Below are 19,375 nucleotides of genomic sequence, written 5' to 3' on the forward strand. Positions count from 1 at the left end.
TGCCCCTGTCCTGACTCACGCTCTAAAATAAAAAATAAATGAAATAAAAACACTATGCTATTATCAGATGTTACTACAGATACGACTGGAGAGAGTTCATATGCCTTCTGGGTTTTAAGAATGCTTAAAATGCTACCTAACATTTACTATCCCTTTCCCACAGAAAAGCAGTAAAAATGACAAAGCATTACAGGATTACTAATGTTTTAACACACATGCATAATGCAGACCTTTTTTGATGGTTGGTAGATTCTTTTATTAACAATCAAAAAGCTTCACACTTACAATAGGAAAATAAGTGTTTCTCTATCGATTAATTAAATGAAAAGTATCCAGGACTTTATAGGATTTCTGATGTGTGCCAGGTTTGATGCGTACCTAAGAAAACAGGACATTAGCTTGCCAAAATCATTAGGTATGACTGAAAATGAGAAGCAGTAATTTATAAAACATTTACCTAATAGCTTTCCCAAACAGTAGCTCCCCTGAAATCAAAACAGGAAATAGAATTTGTATTCAGACTTAGTTCGAGAGAGGACTCACAACACCAATCAATCTTAATTTTATGGTTCCGGTGGTACTTTTTTTAAAGGTATTCACCGGAAACTCAAATCTCATTTTAAGATCATGAATTTGAGGTGTGCAGTAAAACTGTAATTTCTCAACATCAAAGTTTAATTATTACACAATGGTTCAAGCAGCAGATTCTACCTCAGGCAGTATTTGCCTTGTGTCCTGTTGTCCTTCAGTACTAATCACGCTATGGCGTTTGAAGCACATTTACAACTAGAGCAGGCACTGCTGATTCAGCCACAAAAATCCCTCTTGGATGAACAACACTCGGGTTTATTTCAGAAGCAGCCGCTTTTACCTTTTTTATTTATTTCCACAATGAAAAACCGGGCTAAACAAAATCTTAAAGTCTCATTTTCCACTGGATGATTAAAATCTTTATCTGTAATTTACCTTACTTAGTCTCTTAAAATCTGATGGGGAGGAGAAACCAAAGCCTTAGAGAACAGTGTGCTGTCGCTCACTCCCTCAACGTAAAATCGAGGCAAAAATAGAGCCCCATAGAAATTTCAACATTGAATTTTTTTGAAATGCTAAAGCTTAGTAAAAGTCAAAAGGCACTGTATGAATCAGTAGTCTCTGCGTATCTTTGTTAGTTCAATACAAACCATGATCTGCCAGACTATATTCAAAAGCCCATCTTTCAAAAAGTTCTACTTTTCTACATGGTCCATTTAAACAGAGTCACTGCCTTGTTTATATATACGTGTGTGCATACATATGTGTGTATATATCTATATAGGCATGCATGTGTATATATGTATATATGTAAGCAGTAATCACATGACTCCCATCTGTGCTCCAGGAAAGTGACTTTACTGTGGGAGAAAGCATGGCAATCTTCGTCTCCAAAGTGTTTTCAATCCACAGGCACACAAAGAGCTACCACTGGTCTCATCAACACTGCTGACAATTCAGAAAGCCTAAGTACTTTCTACTTGAATTCTAAAACAAAAGCGCCTTAAATTAAAAATTTTTTTAACTTCAGTCTTCAATATTGAAACTGCTAAGTTACTCCATTTTTCCAAGCCAAAAAAAAAAAAATAGAATAAATTTTGAGGGAAAAAATAATACACTGACTTAGGAAAACATTCTGTTACTGAATAGGTTTGAGAAAAAACCTATATAGAAAAAATATTCCAACAGAAGGCAAAACCTATGTGGGTTGTTCACCACCACATTATTTGAATAAGTAACAATTAGAAACCAATGAAATATTCAGTATCAGAAATGTAAAATAAATTAGGAAGTGTCCAATTGATGAATTATACAGCCAGTAAAAATAAAGAAAATAATGAAACATGGAATGCATGACAATGTTAAGCCAAATTACAGAAAGGATCCCTGCTACATTTAAACAGTCCCACCTGCAAAAGCTAACCAGGAACATAATTTGACATGTTGGGTCACTGGAGTATGGGTATCGTTTGCCTTTACTGAAAGGACTAAACAATATAAAGTTTCTATAGTGACTGTACATTTTTTAAAAGAAAAGATAAAAAATGATAGAGTAACTCAAAAACAAGTCTTCGAAAAGAAATGTTCCTGGATGGGGACACGCTGCTGACCACATCCAGAAACCAACTCCTTTGCCTCTGTGGGCAGGCAGCACCTGATTCAGGCTGGTTCCCCCCACCCCAAGCGATGCTCATGAACAGGACTGGAAGGCGGGGGCAAGTGCCCCGCCAGAATGATCTGTGGCCCCATTCCCAACATTCATTTTATCAACAAGGCCAAAATCTGCCCATTTTGAGCATGTACACAACACATATTTCCGTCTGATGACAAAATTTCACACACAAGTCCTCCTATTTCTCCCAACAGAAAAATTCAAATGCACGACTATTTCCTTGTCATAATAAAGCAATTCTCAACTAGCAATCAAGTTATATTTTTTAAAAGACAAAATGGTGTTAACCCTGTGTAACATGTGACCAAAAATAATTAAAGGCCAATGGGTGATATCTACCAGAAGTACTAGTAGACAGAAGATTACTTACAAAAAGAGCAGTTTTCAATAGAAACACTGAACGTTTCCCTTGGGAAATAAATTTAATCTTCTATAAACAACTGGGGCAAAGGACCAGGTTTTCTACAACTGCAATACAATAGGGTCAAAAGGCTTCTCCAGCGGCCCTAAGGGCTGAGATATTTTTGATGGCTTTATGACGACAATTATAACCTCCTAGCTATTTCAGCTCTTGAAGAAAATGTTCAATCAAGACTAAATCATACAAAGCACTTACTGTTTTCCGTTGCCCAATAATAAAATTTGAAAACAGGAAGTTCATGGCATTAAATCATGTTTATCAAATACTTGAAGAACCTACATTAAGAAATGCTACTATAGAGCAGCTTACTGGTATACTACGGTACTCTGCACTGCTATGAAAATAGTCGTAAAAAGCTTATTCTGCTCAGTGTAATGATGTTTTACTTTTTGCAAGCCATGTATCTCTCAGTTACGTTCTCCCAGTTGATTACATTCCAAATAGCTTTTAGATAATCCGGTCTGACATTTTTATACTGAAGGTAATAAGCATGCTCCCACACATCAATCCCCAGCAGTGGAATAAGACCTATTGGAAAGAAGAGGGGGAAAAAAGCAAAAACTGTGAATTTCAATCTGAAATATTATTGTCTCTTCTCGATTATCCTATGCACACCAAATTACCCAAATTACCCTTTGCAAACTTCCCATCCATTTTTCAGCTTCTTTTACAGACAGAAAATTTGCCTAAGAATAAATACCCTATAAAAAATTTGAAGCTTTACTCTTCGAAAAAATTTTTTTAATGTTTATTTATTTTTGAGAGAGAGGTAGGGGGAAGGGCAGAGAGAAAGGGAGACAGGGGATCCGAAGTGGACTCCGTACTGACAGCAGTGAGCCCCACGCAGGTCTTGAACTCACAAACTGTGAGATCATGACCTGAGCTGAAGTCGGATGCTTAATCGACTGAGCCACCCAGGCGCCCTTAAACTTTACTCTTTGGAAGAAAACGTGATAAATAGCAAAAAATTTTTTAAAGACTTGGGAAAATTAAGTACAGTATTTTAACAGCAATGCTTAAAATACCAACAAATCTATCCATGAGGCAATTCTTGGGGGTATCGGTAAGGATGCCATGTTTATGGGGTGGTTGAGCACCTTCCGAAGGTCCCAAGCAGTCAGGGGAGTTTTAGGAAAACTGCTCTGCTCCCAAGGCTAATAATGTCAGTCTTAGAGAATACAAAGCATTTATGAGACATTTATAGAAACAACAGCTAATTGGGGCGCCTGGGTGGCGCAGTCGGTTAAGCGTCCGACTTCAGCCAGGTCACGATCTCGCGGTCCGTGAGTTCGAGCCCCGCGTCGGGCTCTGGGCTGATGGCTCAGAGCCTGGAGCCTGTTTCCGATTCTGTGTCTCCCTCTCTCTCTGCCCCTCCCCCGTTCATGCTCTGTCTCTCTCTGTCCCAAAAATAAATAAACATTGAAAAAAAAATTAAAAAAAAAAAAAAAAGAAACAACAGCTAACAAGGAAAACTGAATAGGACTAAAGAAAAAGACACAATTCTTAGAAATGAAATAGTACATGCAAAGAATTACTTATATTTATGCAACATTCATTTTCAAAAACTCTCCAACTGAATGACAGCCTTCTCTAGGAAAACAATGATCAACCAGTAGGTCTTGATCAGTGGTGAGGTATGTCATTCATCATTCATTATGAGTAATTAAGGTAACAAAGTTTATAAATGACTTCTCCCCTACATAAATTGCCATGACTTCCACTTATTTTCATTCCAGTGGGCTTTCTTCAAGTGGAAGGGAAGCAGGTGTAGCCAGGATTTACCTAGAAATTAGCCTTTTCGGCCAGGTGCCTTCAAAGATATACCCGACTCTCTAGTCGGTGCTCACAAATCTTCTGTAGGTTTTACAAATTCTGTGGCATCTCTTTCCCAAAAGAGCCGTTCTATACCCAGGAAAGTGAGTCATGTAAGCAAGTCTGAAGACGTGTGTAGAGGTAGAAAATGTGGCTGAGAGGCGCCTGGGTGCTTTGGCTGGTTAAGCGTCAAGACTCTTGGTTTTAGCCCAGGTCATGATCTCGTGGTCGTGAGATGCAGCCCTGCCCGCGTCGGGCTCTGTGCTAGGCTTGGAGCCTGCTTGGGATCCTCCCTCTCTCTCCGCCCCTCCCTCTCTCTTTCTCTCTCTCTCACAAAATAAATAAACCTAAATAAGTTAAGTATCTTTAAAAAAAAAAGGTAAAGAAAAGAAAACGTGGCTGAGAACTACTTCTGATTGCCGTTAAGATGTCACCGTAGGTCTTGGGGTGCCTGGGTGGCTCAGTGAGTTAAACATCTGACTTCAGCTCAGGTCATGATCTCACGGTTTGTGGGTTCAAGCCTTGCATCAGGCTCTGTGCTGACAGCTCAGAGCCTGGAGCCTGCTTCGTATTCTGTGTCTCCCTCTCTCAAAAATAAATAAACATTAAAAAATAAATTAAAAAACAAAAAAGACATCACTGTAGGTGCATTACATCTGAAGATCAATGTCTCAGGACTATCTCCTAAAGACATTCTAATTCAATCTGGCTCAACATGAAAAAGGAATTGGTGAAGCCAGCCTGGAGCCTCTAAGCCAAATATTTTCCTGGACCAAATCCCCCAAAAGGCAGAAGTCCGGAAACCTGAGCTCTAGTCCCAGTTTGACCACAGGTGCTCAGCAGACAGGCTGCGTCCCAGGGCTGAAGTTGGACTCAGCTTATAGGTCTTTTCCTCTTTTGTGGTGTTTATCCAACTTCAGCGCATGCAATTATGTAAGCTGACATGAATTCTGTCCAATGAAGCAGAGTTTATGTTTAAAACATTTTTTGTTAGGGGCACCTGGGGTCTGGGTGGCTCAGTCGGTTGAACGTCTGACTTCAGCTCAGGTCATGATCTTGTGGTCTGTGGGTTCCAGCCCTACACCGGGCTCTGTGCTGACAGCTCGGAGCCTGGAGCCTACTTCGGATTCTGTGTCTCCCTCTCTCCCTGCCCCCCCCCCCCCCACCACTCACACTCTGTCTCTCTCTCCTTCAAAAATAAATAGACATTAAAAAAATGTTTTGATAAAAAAAAAAACATTTTTTGTTAATGTATCTGTAAAATTACATGCACTAATGTTACAAAACATCAAGGACTTTTAGAGCATTTCTGCTTACACGAGGCTCTGGGTATCATCTGTTAAGATTTAGTACATGCTCACGATAGGTTTAACCACTGCTCGTGTTCCTTATTTCAAGGTAAATGCTTTACAGTGAACCATTTCCCACTAACGAATGTGAAATAATCTTCAAAGCTAACCTGTTGTTCCTTCCAGGGGATCCTGGTTAAAACAAGCAGCAATCTGCAAGCGTCCCTGTTCCTTATTGAAACCAAGCCAACCCCAACCTGAGCCTTGGACGCCAACAGATACAGTGGTCAACTTCTCTTTAAATTTGTCGAAGGAACCAAAATCACGTTTGATGGCTTCCAGCAATTCCCCTATTCAAAAAACAAATCCAAAAATACCCACAAGTGAACAGACTGCAACAATTACAATCAAGAATTTTATTCCATATATTAAAATATTCTTGTCGTATGGCACCAGAAACAACTGGACGAGCTCATAGGGAAGACGTAACATAACCCAGTGAGCCTAGTTAGCACCGTTACTCCTGCCCTCACCCTGGCATCACAAGATCTCACGATTTTAATTCACATGTTTATTACTGAACCAAGTTAGAGCAAGTTCTTCCTTCGCTGTGCTATTTCCATCAGAAAAGGAGTAATTTTTTTCATTAGCTTCCCCCCCCCCCTTTTACAGAAAACTTTTACTTTGATTTCTACTCTACCTACTCTGTCTCGATTTGGGAATAGTAAAATTTGATGGCTGTTATTTGGTTCTTCCCCACGGCAGCTGAGATCTTTCTTATCACAATTATATAATTTTAAGAAGAGTAATTTTGTCTTTTATCACCGAACTGAGGGTACACTGTAAGAGCTACAGCCCTTTTGTTCTCTGGCAATGTAGAATATAATTCTAGATGGAGCACATCAACTAAATCAAGTAAGCTAAAAATATCGCTTCTCTTATCCCACTGAGTTAAAAGTAATTATCAGCATGCCAGGTGGCTCAGTCATTTAAGTGTCTGACTCTTGATCTCAGCCCAGGTCTTGATCTCAGGATCGTGAGTTCAAGCCCCGCAATTGGAGCCTACTTAAAAAAATTAAAAATTCAAAAATAAAATTATCTATTATAAGCACAAATGACAGAATAAAGTGGTACAGACAACCCAAACTGGCAAAGTACCACTGGCTGAATATGGGCATATCTGACATTCTGCTAACTCACCAAACGTCAACAGTATTACATCACCGTCTCCACACCTAACTCAGGAAAAAAAAAAAAAAAAAAAAAAAAGAATGTCCAGCTTCCCGTGCCGACTTCCCCATTCACCTTTACTTCCAAATGAGACTGCTTATCACAAGTACATGAGATGCTCACCATACACCAATTAAAAACGAACAAACCCACAGAAACTTAAGGTGTGCACCAGAAGCCCAAGGAGAGCTCTACTTATGCCCCGCACCTTCCCTGGGGTGAGGAGGCTAATTAAAGTCGTCTGAGCCTCCACACAGGACACGGTTAAGTCAGTAAACCAGCCAGAGTGAGCAAGGCCATTGGCTCTGTACTCCCCTCGCTACCTGCACGTGTCCTGGAAAACCCAATTTCCTGGGACAACTGACTCTTTATCAGCTGGGGAGAGTAGTAAAATAATAGCAAAAAGCACTATTCGAAGCATTTTACATCTGATAACTTACTTAATGTTCAAAACGGATCTATTATTATCCCTGTACCTTACAGATGAAGGAAGTACAGAATGATCAAGTGTCTTACCCCACCCAGGGCACTCACTTCTTCTAAAAACTGTTTCCTGGTCTTGTTCTAATGTAAAATACAGTACATTTCGACAAAAGTTGACACCATATCTGCCACTGTGTGTGTGTGTGTATGTGTGTATAAAATCTGAAGACACAGTAACTCCCTGAATATATTCTCCGTTCCTACATACGTCCCTTTGAAAGTCACACCTTCGTTGTACTCCTTGCTAGGAAAAATATGCCACTGTGACACCCCAGAGAGAATTAACGTAAGAAAAGCAACAGCCATTCCTATCATGCACAAATGTAGCTAAGACTGCACCAGTATCTACCAACCTTTGGGCTCTCCACCACCCTTAGGGCTCAGGTTCGTCCAGAAGATGGAATGATTGATATGGCCTCCACCATTGAACTTCAGCCCAGGCTGAAGAGCTACCTGAGTTGTAACGTCACCTGAAATGTAAAGATGCAAACATATTCTTTAAAATTCTTTCTTTTCAAACGTTCTATGCACCATTTGCTCTCTTTGTAAAACATCAGGTAGTTGTACTTGCTTATCTGTAACATCCCTATAGGTCCTAAAATCCCACAATTTCAAGATTCTACAAAAAAAAAAAAGATTTACTTAAAAATTATTTGTTCCAGTGGATTGTCAATTTCAATTAGTAACGTGAACAACTAATGAGAGGTCCGGCATCAGGGGCAAAGCTAGTAGAAAATTCTTTCCTGAGCTTCAAAGAAGTGAAAGTTTTCTTGGATAGAAAAGATTTCAGAGGCGCCTGGATGGCTCAGTCAGTTGAGCATCTGACTCTTGATTTTAGCTCAGGGCATGATCCCAGGGTCATAGGATCGAGCCCCGTGTCCGACACTCAGTGTGGCGCCTGCTTAAGATCCTTAAGTCTCTCTCTCTCTCTGCCACTCCCCCACTCACTTTCTCTAAAATGAAAAAAAAAAAAAAAAATTATAAAAAAAAACATTTCAGCAATAACAAAGAGAACAATAGAAAATAGTGGAAGGTTGAAATGTGTGCTTTCACAGACTAAATAGTAAATTTTCAGGGGCGCCTGGCTGGCTGAGTCGGTAGAGCATGTAACTCTTGGGTCTCAGGGTTGTGAGTTTGAGCCCCTCATTGGAGGTAGAGATTACTTAAAATAAACAAGTAGATAGACTTTTTTTTTTAATGGTACATTTTCAGCTCTCATTTTCTAGATAGACAACTATTCATTGGAAAATAGTTCAATGTTACATTAACAAAAAATTCAGCATATTCAAAACTGAACTCGAGAATTTCAATCCCAAAGTTACTCTCCAATGGCCTTCCTCATCACAGCAAGTGCCAGCTATTTTTCACAGGGCATTTCTGATAACTTGTCCTTTCTTACTCCTTACTCCTTTCCTCACATATAGCCCACCAACATACTCACCAGCAAGGCCAGCTCTCCCTTTAAAAAAGATCCATGGGGCCCCTGGGTGGCTCAGTTGGTTGAGCAACCGACTTCGGCTGAGGTCATGATCTCACAGTCCGTGAGCTCGAGCCCCGTGTCGGGCTCTATGCTGCCAGCTCAGAGCCTGGAGCCTGCTTCTGATTCTGTGTCTCCCTCTCTCTGACCCTCCCCCGTTCATGCTCTGTCTCTCTCTGTCTCAAAAATAAATAAACGTTAAAAAAAAAAAAAGATCCAGAATCTGACCCCCTCTTGCTAACCTGTGGTACAGACCAGCAGCGTCACCTGCCTGCATCTGAGCCACCACCCCGCCCTGGTCTCCGGCTTCCACATGTGCCCCCCACACTCTGTTCCCAATAGTGGCTGGAGGGCTCCTCTACACCCCAAAGTGAGTGCAGCATCCTTGCGCCAGACCCCTCCAAAGGCTGTTCCTCTCACTCGATGAACCCCAAGTCCCTACAACTGGCTTCAGAGGGGCAAATCATCTGATCCTCTGTGTCTCCTCGCTGGCCCAGCTCTGGCCACACTGGTCTCCCTGCACGTACAACAGGGGCTCGGCATGCGCCCAGCTTACGGCTTCCACTGATGGCGGCTGCCCGTCCCGGAACACCCTTCCTGAAGATAGGCTCGTGGTTTGTTCCCACATCTCTCCTTCAGACCTCCGCTGAAACGTCACCCTCATCAGGGAAGCCTTCTCAAACCACAAGAGAAAATGGGCACTTCCCCACCACTTCCCCAACCTGTTTTGCTCGAGAGGACTTAAGACCCCTGGCATACTACATATTTATTTACTCATTCATCTGTCTCCCCACCAGAATGAAAGCTCCAATAACAACAAGGAATTCTTTGCACTGCTGTATCCCAGGGGCTGCTAGATTGCCTCCTACATACCAGGCACTTGATGAATGTTTGTTGATTGACTAGATAATTGAATATATTAAATGTAGCTTTTATGGAAGAAAAATTAATTCTCTGCTATCTGTACTTAAAAAAAAAAAAGTCACATTTGAAGACTTTTTCTACCTTGCTGAACAAGTAGGCAAAATAAAATATTCTTTTGCAGGCCTTCAAGAAACTAAGATTAACTATTAGGAAAAATGGGAATTCCCTTGTTCAAGAAGTCCTGAGTGCTTATGGGACGCCTGGGTGGCTCAGTCAGTTAAGCGGCCGACTTCACCTCAGGTCATGATCTCGCGGTCCGTGAGTTCGAGCCCTGCGTCGGGCTCTGTGCTGACAGCCCAGAGCCTGGAGCCTGTTTCAGATTCTGTGTCTCCCTCTCTCTGACCCTCCCCCATTCATGCTCTGTCTCTGTCTCAAAAATAAATAAATGTTAAAAAAAAAAAAAAAAAAAAAAAAAAGAAGTCCTGAGTGCTTATTATTCACCAGACATTAAGAGGCAAAGTGGAAGATACACAGAACCACTGAGGACTCTGTGCTTAGGAAGTTTACATGACAGAAAAGGTTCTCTAATCTGCTCTTTGGGCACATCTCAAAAAGGAGGAGAGGGCCGAGTGATACCAGAATACACAGATAATCTTGGAGAGCTGTTTTAAGATGCCAACTTCTCGTTGTTGTTGTTATGTTTGCAAAATAATTTTCTTACAGATCAGTGTCTTAGTAATTATTCTAGGAAAGTCATCCTAAATATAAATGTTTGTATATTTATATATTTCTATATACATATACATACACATGTGTATACACACATACATACATGCGCGCACACACGTTTTATATATATTTATATACGTGCATACATACATATACACATATATATGCATATATACATATATAAACACGTGTGTGTGTGTGTGTGTGTGCGCGCGTGCGTATAGTTTTAGTTTTAGAGAAAAGAGCCCAAATGGGGGAGAGGCTCAGGGGAGAGGGTCAGAGGGAGAGAGAATCCCAAGTAGGCTCCATGCTCAGTCTGGAGCCCGACACAGGGTTTGATTCCACAACCCTGGGATCATGACTCAAACCAAAATCAAGAATCAGATGCTCAACCGACTGAGCCACCCAGGAGCCCCTATATTGTTTTCTAATAAATCAACAGTAACTAAATTTTTCTAATGGGAAAGAAACATGCTTATTAAAAACTAACTTAATAATTGCAATCTCTTACAGTTTAATCATTTTTAAGTTTTAATAGAAATTTGGGGAGCACCTGGCTGGCTTAGTCGGTAGAATATACGACTCTTGATCTCAGGGTTGTGAGTTTGAGCCCCACATTGGGCATAGAGCTTGCATTAAAAAATAATAATGATGATAACAGAAATTTGGGAGGCTTTAATATCTGCTTTTAAGGATACTTTTAAGTTCAACATTTTCTTTGGTTTCCATTTTTTTCCTGTAAAATACAATAAAAGTTAAATACTTCTGTTTGAAAAGTATTTATTTACTTCCTTATAATGAGATCGACGATGTTATTTCACTTACATTACTGCCCCAAATTTTCAAACATCAAAATTTAACCCTTCAATAGTCTTTAAAATATTTTTTTTAAATAAATAAAAGAAAAAGGCTCTGCAGGTACTTAGTAACTTATAGGCAACATAGCACAACATAATGTAAAGCTTTTTTTTTCAGTAGCTTCTGTTACACAAGTAAAGATGTGATTGCGCAAGGAAAGGATTGAAATTCAAGTTGTTTTTAAAATATTGAAGAGAAAGGTTCAAGTTGTCAGATGTTGTCACGCAGGAAACAATTTCACAATCGGGATATTCCCCACCTTGTCATCATTACCACATCTTTCCCGAATTTGTTATTTTCTAAAACCCCGAACCTTTTCCCGAACAAGTACCAAACTTTTTCCCCATGCTCCAGGTTCCTGTCACAAATCTTCCAGAATGTGGCAATTTCCTCTTGTCTCTGTTTAGCCAATTACTTCATCCACAACCGGGCTGAAATACTACACTTTCCCGCTAGATGCCCCCATTCAACAAGCTGCCACTGTCTGAAATTTACCCAACAAATTTCAGAGGGCTGGACGTCATCAAAAATATGCTTAAGAAAAAAAATTACGTTTTGAACTGTGCAGCGTATTAAGCAATACATACAATTATTTTCCTCCTGCAAGCCACTGATCGATAGACTGCAAAGTGCAATACTATTTTGTACAGAGACATTAAAACACGGCGTTTTCGTACACATCCCCAGACCCAGACCCACAAAGTCCGCACACGACTGGTTTTGTCGACTGAGCTCTTTAAAAACTGAAGTGTGACGTCCATATGATAGTGTTACGCTGAATTCTAAAGTATTAGTAAATAACCACAAGCCTGTTTCAGTTTCCCACAAAATGGGCACCTTCCTTGTGAAGTCTGACCCCTGGTTGAGTTCAAGAGCGCGTGGAGCGGCCCCACGGAACCGAGGGGCACCGCGTCGCCGTCACGTTTCCCCGCGCGGTTTCTCACCGGCGGGCGGCCTGGCACCTACCCTTCTCCAGCGCCTCTCGATACCGCTCCTCGAGGACGTTCAGGTTGTTCACGTAGGTCGCGTGGTGCTTGCTGTGGTGCAGCTGCATGATCTGGGCGTTGATGTGAGGCTCCAGGGCGCCATAATCGTACGGCAAGTCGGGGAGGCTGTGCTTCTGCCTGGAACCCAGAGCCCCCAGCGCCGGCACCAGCGTCCTGCTCGAGCTGGAAAGAGAGCAGACACACACACCGATTCGCTCACGTGTCTACGCAGACAGGGCTGTGGACGTCCCGGCGCATCTGGGCCTGTCTATCGCTTGCTCGCTCGCCCTCCACATTCTCTGAAGCATTAAACGGCGCCGCGGCAGCACCCGGATGCGCTCAGAGGCCACCTGCCCTCTGGCAGGGACGCCCGCGGCGTCCCCGCCACGCCGCCGCGCCAGCGCGGGTACGGAGGGAGCGGGGCCGCTGGAGGAGGCCGCCCGCACCCCTCGCCCTCGGGGCCGTGACCCGTCCCCGCTGCTACGCGCCGCTCGGGCGCCTCACCTGAGCGCTGCCCGGGACAACATAGTGAGCGATGCCGCTGGTCGCTTTCCTGAATTCGAGTCACCGCGCCGACCCACCGGCGTACACTGACCCGCGTCCCCGGCGGCGCCGCAAGGACACCGCCGTCCTCCACGGGCTCCGCCCCCTGCGCCCGCCGCTCCCACACCGGGGGGGGGGGAACGCTCAGCGCGCCGTCTCCGCTGCCGGCTCCAGCCCGCCCCCTTTGGGGGCCCAGGGGACCCGAGAAAGAGGCACATGAGGGACCTTATTCAGGGAGTCAGAAGAACCGCAGCGCCCACCTGCCCGCTTCTGTGCGTGTGGCCAAAAGAAAGGCCATGCTTCCCCCCCCCTCCACGGTGTAAGATGGTACGACCTGAAGCCCCGCCCCTCGGAGGTCCGCGGGGAGGGCCTTGGCTGGTGGGGCCGGTGCTTCCCCGCCTCTTCGCTGCTGCCGGCACGCCGGGGTCGGCCTGCGGTCCGGCGACCTCCTCGGAGCGAAAGCTGCGGTTTCCCTGAGCTGGTTTGGCGCGCCCTAGCGGGCCAGGATCCCTCAGTGAGGAGGGTCCTGGGCGCTGGTAAGGTGTAGCAACAATGCTCCTCTAACCACTGCCAGGAGTGACCTTGCTTTTCTAATGAACTTGACCTTCGGGCCGGAGCCAAGCCCAGGGCCGTCTGATAATAGTGTTACTAAACACGATGTGCCAGGGACTACGCAGCAGTGTTTATATACATTGATCTTTATTTCACTCCTGGGTGACCCCAGGCGACAGAAATGAGCTCACTAAATTTTAGCAGGTTGCCCTGAGCACACAGTTAATAAGTAAAATAGCGGATTAGAACCGAAAGTCCAAACTTTCTTGATTACTAAGCCTTAGCAGTCAGGTCCTGAGTGTGTGTGTTGGGGATGACTTCCATGAACCAACTGCTCCGAGAGTATTTTAAAAAGTACAAGAGGAAGGATTCTTTCGTGCTGTTTCTTACAGTGTAATGAGCTGTACTAATGCTTTCTCAACAATTAAAAAAACAATCCTGAATTGTGTGAATCCTCCCTGTATAGAAGTTAGGAAAGCTTTACACTATTATTGATCTATGTTGGGTCCTTATTGAATAGAATAATATAAAAGGAACCATAAAGTAGGTGCTGCATAGATTTTCAGCTACTCTCTTCCACCCCTAGCCCCACCCCTCCACAAGGATGACTAGCATTTGGGTTGGGGAATAGTAAACAAGAACCACTGAGCTGACTTCCCAGCAAGAGGCCTGGGGCATGCTGACAGGAAACCAAGAGTAAAGGACCTGGTAAAGGAGGAAAATCACGTTGGGGGCAAGTTGTGCATGTCCTTAAAATCCAAACATATGGTTGGATAGAGGAAAGCAAGAAGCATTTTAGTTGAAGTGAGACACATTGAAAGCAGTTTTTCAGTCAGGGAGTCTGACATCGTTACCATGAGGGGCAAGCTAGTTAGAACAGTATTGCTTGCGGGGCACCTGGGTGGCTCAGACGGTTAAGCATCTGACTCCAGATTTCGGCTCAGGTCATGATCTCCTGGGTTTGTGGGATCGAACCCCATGGGGGACTCTTTGCTGACCGTGTGGAGCCTGCTTGGGATTCCCTTTCTCCCCACCCCTCCCCTGCTTGTAAGCTTTCTCTCTGTTAAATTGACCACCTCGGGGAAATGCCCTTTTGAACAAGCAACAATTGGAGGGTAAGGTAGTGACAATAACAGTCCCATAGAAGCATCTCTAACATTGTATCTGTAACAGCTCCATCCTTCCAGAAAACAACTCGGACTGTGAGAGTATCTACATCGACACCAAGGATTTGGGGGATACTGGAGGTTAAGAAAAGTCTTTTACCTTCTTTGACTGCCACACCCAATAAACAGGCCTCTTTTTTTCTTTTTTAGTCGGCCACTATATGAAGTATTCATTCAGTATTGGCCCAAGGAGTTAGATTACAATTGACTGGATTCTGTCCCCAATTCCTCCAGCCAGCTCAGGATGTCATCTGCCACATAGGCATCATAATTGTGCATTCCCCTTGAATAAACTTCCCAAGACTACTTCACAGCCATCCTAAGACCTACGACGGTTTAGACTGACATATTGGCTGGAGGAGACAAAATACGGGTTGAGATAACATCATTTTGAGCCAGTTATTAATTGCATTCATATTCTAGTGACTGAGTGTCTCAAACACAGGAAAGCATATTCATTCCCTCATGTAAAAGCGATCCGGAGTAGGTAAACCAGGGTTGGGATGACAGTGCCATGAAATTATCAAGGACCCAAGCTCTTCTGTCCTCAGAGTCGCTTCATGATCCATAACAGCCTCTACAGCACCAACCATCTCACCTCCTTCCCATGAAGAGGGAAGGACAAAAGGCTGGGCCCCCACTCTCTCCCTTTTAAGGATCCTTGTGGTAGATTCACCCAACAAATTCCACTCAATTTAGGTGCAAGGCTACGCTTAGCTACCGAGGAGGCTGGGAAATGTAGTCATTAAGCTGTGCACATTTCCAGTCTGAAAAATGTGAAATTCGAGAACGAAAGGGAAAATGAGTAGTGGATTGGCAAATAGTCACTCTGCCAGATATCTTTATATAAGGCGTTATTTCCACGTGCTTGGATACAAACCCTGGCTGTTCGTGGAATGACCTGAGCCACATTCTTTTTTTGTTTTTTTTTTTTTCCTCTTTTACTCTATACCCCTCGTATTGCAAATCCTACCCAGGCAGGAAACTAAGTGAGAATTGCTGTACAACCTTTCCCTTCGCGTAGCTGGGATTGCTAATAGGACCAAAGGTAGTACTTAAATTGCTAAAATAAAATCAGTGATCCAGGCTAAAAGGGAAAGTGATGGTAGAGATGTAGCATCATTAACAAAGGTTTTGAAGTGAGCTTCCCCTCATCCCCATATCTTCAGGCTAATTATAATTAGATTGCACGCTCAAAGAACACATTAACTACTGGAAAAGGAGAAGAGGAACTTGTTTCAGAATGAAAGTGTTTTTATTGAACAAGGCATGTATGTAGTGGGTTGATCCTATCCATAAAGGGAGAAGGGAACCAACCTTAACGAGCAGACCCTCATCATGTGCTAGGTACTAGGTCAAAGGCTCTACGTCACCTCTTAATTTACACATCTCTGTGCAGTGGCTTATTATGCCTCTTTTCGTGAAGACAGTAAGTGATGTGCCCGAGTCACACACGCAGCGAGCTGAGCTTTGAATGTACTATGTTGCTCTCTTTTGTTAACCCCGACATGCTCTGCGTACCTTAATAGTGCCCCACCCCCTCCCACATTCCTTGCGCCAATAAAATTGAGCTCAATCCTATCTTGCTTATGTGTGGCCCACGTTTTGAAACTTCCCCCTCCCGTGCTTCTTCAGGACATATTCCTGTCTTCTCAACTCCTGATTATCTCCAGACTCATCTTTTGCCTATAACTCAGGTCATAATTCTTGGACCTGAAGCCTGACACATAATATTAACCATCACACCAGGCAAAACACAACATAGCCAACGCATTCTATGTAAGGAGTGAGTTGGTCTGTCAATCATTATACCACATAGATCCAATTAATATCCCCAGATTATCATGGAGTAAAATTGAATTCATGGGCACAGTTCTAAGAATAATTCTCAAAAGCTACCCAAGATGAATTGACTCACATCACTGAGGGCAATGACCAAGAAGCATAAGGATCTGAGACTGGCTACACATCCTGGCCAGCGTATGCCAGGGACTACACCCCGCGGCGGGGAACCAGAGTAGGTGTGCAGGAGGCTTGGCCTCATACACCACAGAGGTTCATGCCAGAACCTCTGGAAGATTCCTGTCTACTGGGAATAGTATGAACTTTGGGGCCCATCTCAGGCATGTCCCATAAGACTAGCCATCCTGGCCTCCATCCCCCCCTTCCCCCACTCTGGTATTGGCTTACATCTTCACTGGCCCTTTTGTGGGGAAATAGCATAAAATTGTGGAAAACAAGCCCACAAGTGTCTCCATCCTAAGAATATTAATTTAGTTTAAGCAACTACTCAGCTATACATTGATACAAGATATTCTGGTTGGTTATAAAAGAAGGCTGATCAATTACTCCTGTCCAGGGTTTGAAGAGTATCCTCTCAGTGATATACAAACCAAAAGCTCTCTTAATCTCAACACTAACCCTGAACACTCAACTCTCCCCCGAGCAGACATCTTAGTTTTGTCCTAGACCTGTTTAGTACTTAATCCAGTTGTTAGGGATTACCCCCAGTGCCTTGTAATGTGACTGTATTTGAAGATAAGGACTTTATTTTTTTTTTAATGCTTATTTATCTTTGAGAGAGAGAGACAGAGAACATGAGCATGGAAGGGGTAGAGAGAGAGAGACACAGAATCCGAAGCACACTTCAGGCTCTGAGTTGTCAGCACAGAGCCAGTCATGGGGCTCAAACTCACAAACGGTGAGATCATGACCTGAGCCAAAATCAGAAGTTCAACTGACTGAGTCACCCAGGTACCCTGGAGACAGAGCCTTCAAAAAGGTGTTCAAATTAAAATGAGTATTAGGGGCACCTGGGGGGTTCAGATGGTTGGGCATCAGACTTCAGCTCAGGGCATGATCTCATGGTTCGTGAATTCGAGCAGCACATCAGGTAAGCTTGAGCCCCACGTCAGGTGAGCACAAGCCCTCTTTTCTCTGTCCCTTTCTCTGCCCCTTGTGGGATTCTCTCTCTCTGCCCTCACTCACTTGTGCCCTCTCTCTCAAAATAAAATAAAATAAAATGAGAATATTAGGGGTACCTGGGTGGCTCAGTCGGTTAAGCATCCGACTTCAGCGCAGGTCATGATCTCAAGACTCTTGAGTTAAACCCCGCATCAGGCTCTCTGCTGTCAGCTCAGAGCCTGCTTCAGATCCTCTCTCTCTGCCCATCCCCTGCTTGCACTCACATAAATAAATAAATAAATAAATAAATAAATAAATGTAAAAAGTGAGAGCATTAGGGTGGGCCCTAAATCAGTGTGACAGGTGTCCTTATAAGGAGATAAAGACCATCACACAAAGGCTGAGAGGAAACCATCTGTAAGCCGAGGAAACAGACCTAAGGAGAAATCAATCTGCTGACGGCTTAATCTCAGACTCCCAGCCTCCAGTACCGTGAGAAAATAGATTTCTGTTGTTGAAGTCAGCCAGTCTATGGTATTTTGCTTTACCAACCCAAGCAAACCAATAGGGCAGTCCACCGCCTTCCATAATCCAATCTGGTTATCAAACTGTCAGCCACTGTTGAGTTTGTAATCACAATCAGAGGGTCTCCTTCCCACCTGGGACTCCTCCTACCACACTCCCCTCCCCTTCCCCCCACTTCTTCAGAAGGCTCGCTGGCACTCGCCTGCAGGGATGGAAAGGGGAGTCTATGTCCAGGAGGGATGGCGCCTGCATTGGGTGTCATGTGGCCCCACCAGTTCCAGCCACAGTCTGGGTTGAGACTGGTCTGGTTCAACTTCATTTTAATAGCCCCACATATGTACAAGCGCTTTTGTGCAAGTGACGTATCTGGCTCAGCTTCACCCCAGCTGGCTCTCTGTCATGTAGACCCCCTGCCCCTGCCCGGGTGTGGCCATGCTTCTGTTTGGCCCCCCTGCCGCTTTTCTGGATGAATGTTCATTGATCAACATGCAGCCATGAGGGCATCGTGGTTCATGCTTCCTCACCATGCTCCCTTTGAGGCTAGTTGGTTGGTGGGGCGCCTGGGTGGCTCAGTCGGCTGAGTTCAAGTTCCCACTCCACTCCAGAGAATTGTACACAGATATCGTAGACAGTGCATTATTAGTGTGGTCATAGGTAGCTCCGGTCATTTTCTGGCTTTTCATCTGAAAAGTTTTGAATGGATATACAGTGGCACATTTTAAGTTAAAAGGCATTGTTTAAGGTAAGTATGCGACATTTCATTCTGGCCCCAACTGTTGTCTCTTAGTGCTAAATGAAAAGCAAACATCTCTGTGTAAGCACTTTGGAAGCTGTGTTTAAATGACTGGTCTTTGGACACAATGTCTATTTTTATTAAAATTTGACTGGGTGGCTCGGTTGGTTGAGTGTCAGATTCCTGGTTTTGCTTTGGGTCACAATCCCAGGGTCAATCCCAGGACTGAGCCCTGCATTGGGCTCCACACTGGGCAGGGGGCCTGCTTGGGATTCTCTCTCTCTCTCTCTCTCTCTCTCTCTCTCTCTCTCTCTCCCCCCCCCACCTGTCTCCCCCACCTCTGTACCCATTGTCTCCATCTCTCTCCCTAAAAATTTGAATTAAATAAATAAATAAAATGTGACTTTCCACTGGCCTAGTTTTAGTTGGGGTTCAGCATAAAACAGACATTTGGTTTTCTTTTCTTAAGCTTCCCTGGAACACAATGCTGTCTTTCTGCTTCTTGACTGAGGTCTGGGTGAGAAACTATCAGTGACAGACAATATCCCAAAACCACAAGAGACAGTGTCCAACAACTGCCAGGCAAGGCAGTAATAGTCA

The 19,375-nt window shown here is 43.7% G+C and overlaps 1 protein-coding gene across 1 annotated transcript; it reads right to left on the reverse strand.

Moving 5' to 3' along the window:
• Positions 1-231: 231 nt before the first annotated feature.
• On the reverse strand, positions 232-13,001 carry SOD2 (superoxide dismutase 2). Its single transcript, XM_043592682.1, has 5 exons — positions 12,857-13,001; positions 12,333-12,535; positions 7,792-7,908; positions 5,896-6,075; positions 232-3,152 (listed from the first exon to the last, which is right to left on the reverse strand). The coding sequence occupies exons 1-5, from the start codon at positions 12,877-12,879 to the stop codon at positions 3,007-3,009; spliced, it is 669 nt and encodes a 222-aa protein (XP_043448617.1). The 5' UTR covers positions 12,880-13,001; the 3' UTR covers positions 232-3,006.
• Between the last annotated feature and the right edge of the window lie 6,374 nt (positions 13,002-19,375).

This window comes from Prionailurus bengalensis, chromosome B2 (assembly GCF_016509475.1).
Source record: "Prionailurus bengalensis isolate Pbe53 chromosome B2, Fcat_Pben_1.1_paternal_pri, whole genome shotgun sequence".
Lineage (NCBI taxonomy): Eukaryota > Metazoa > Chordata > Mammalia > Carnivora > Felidae > Prionailurus > Prionailurus bengalensis.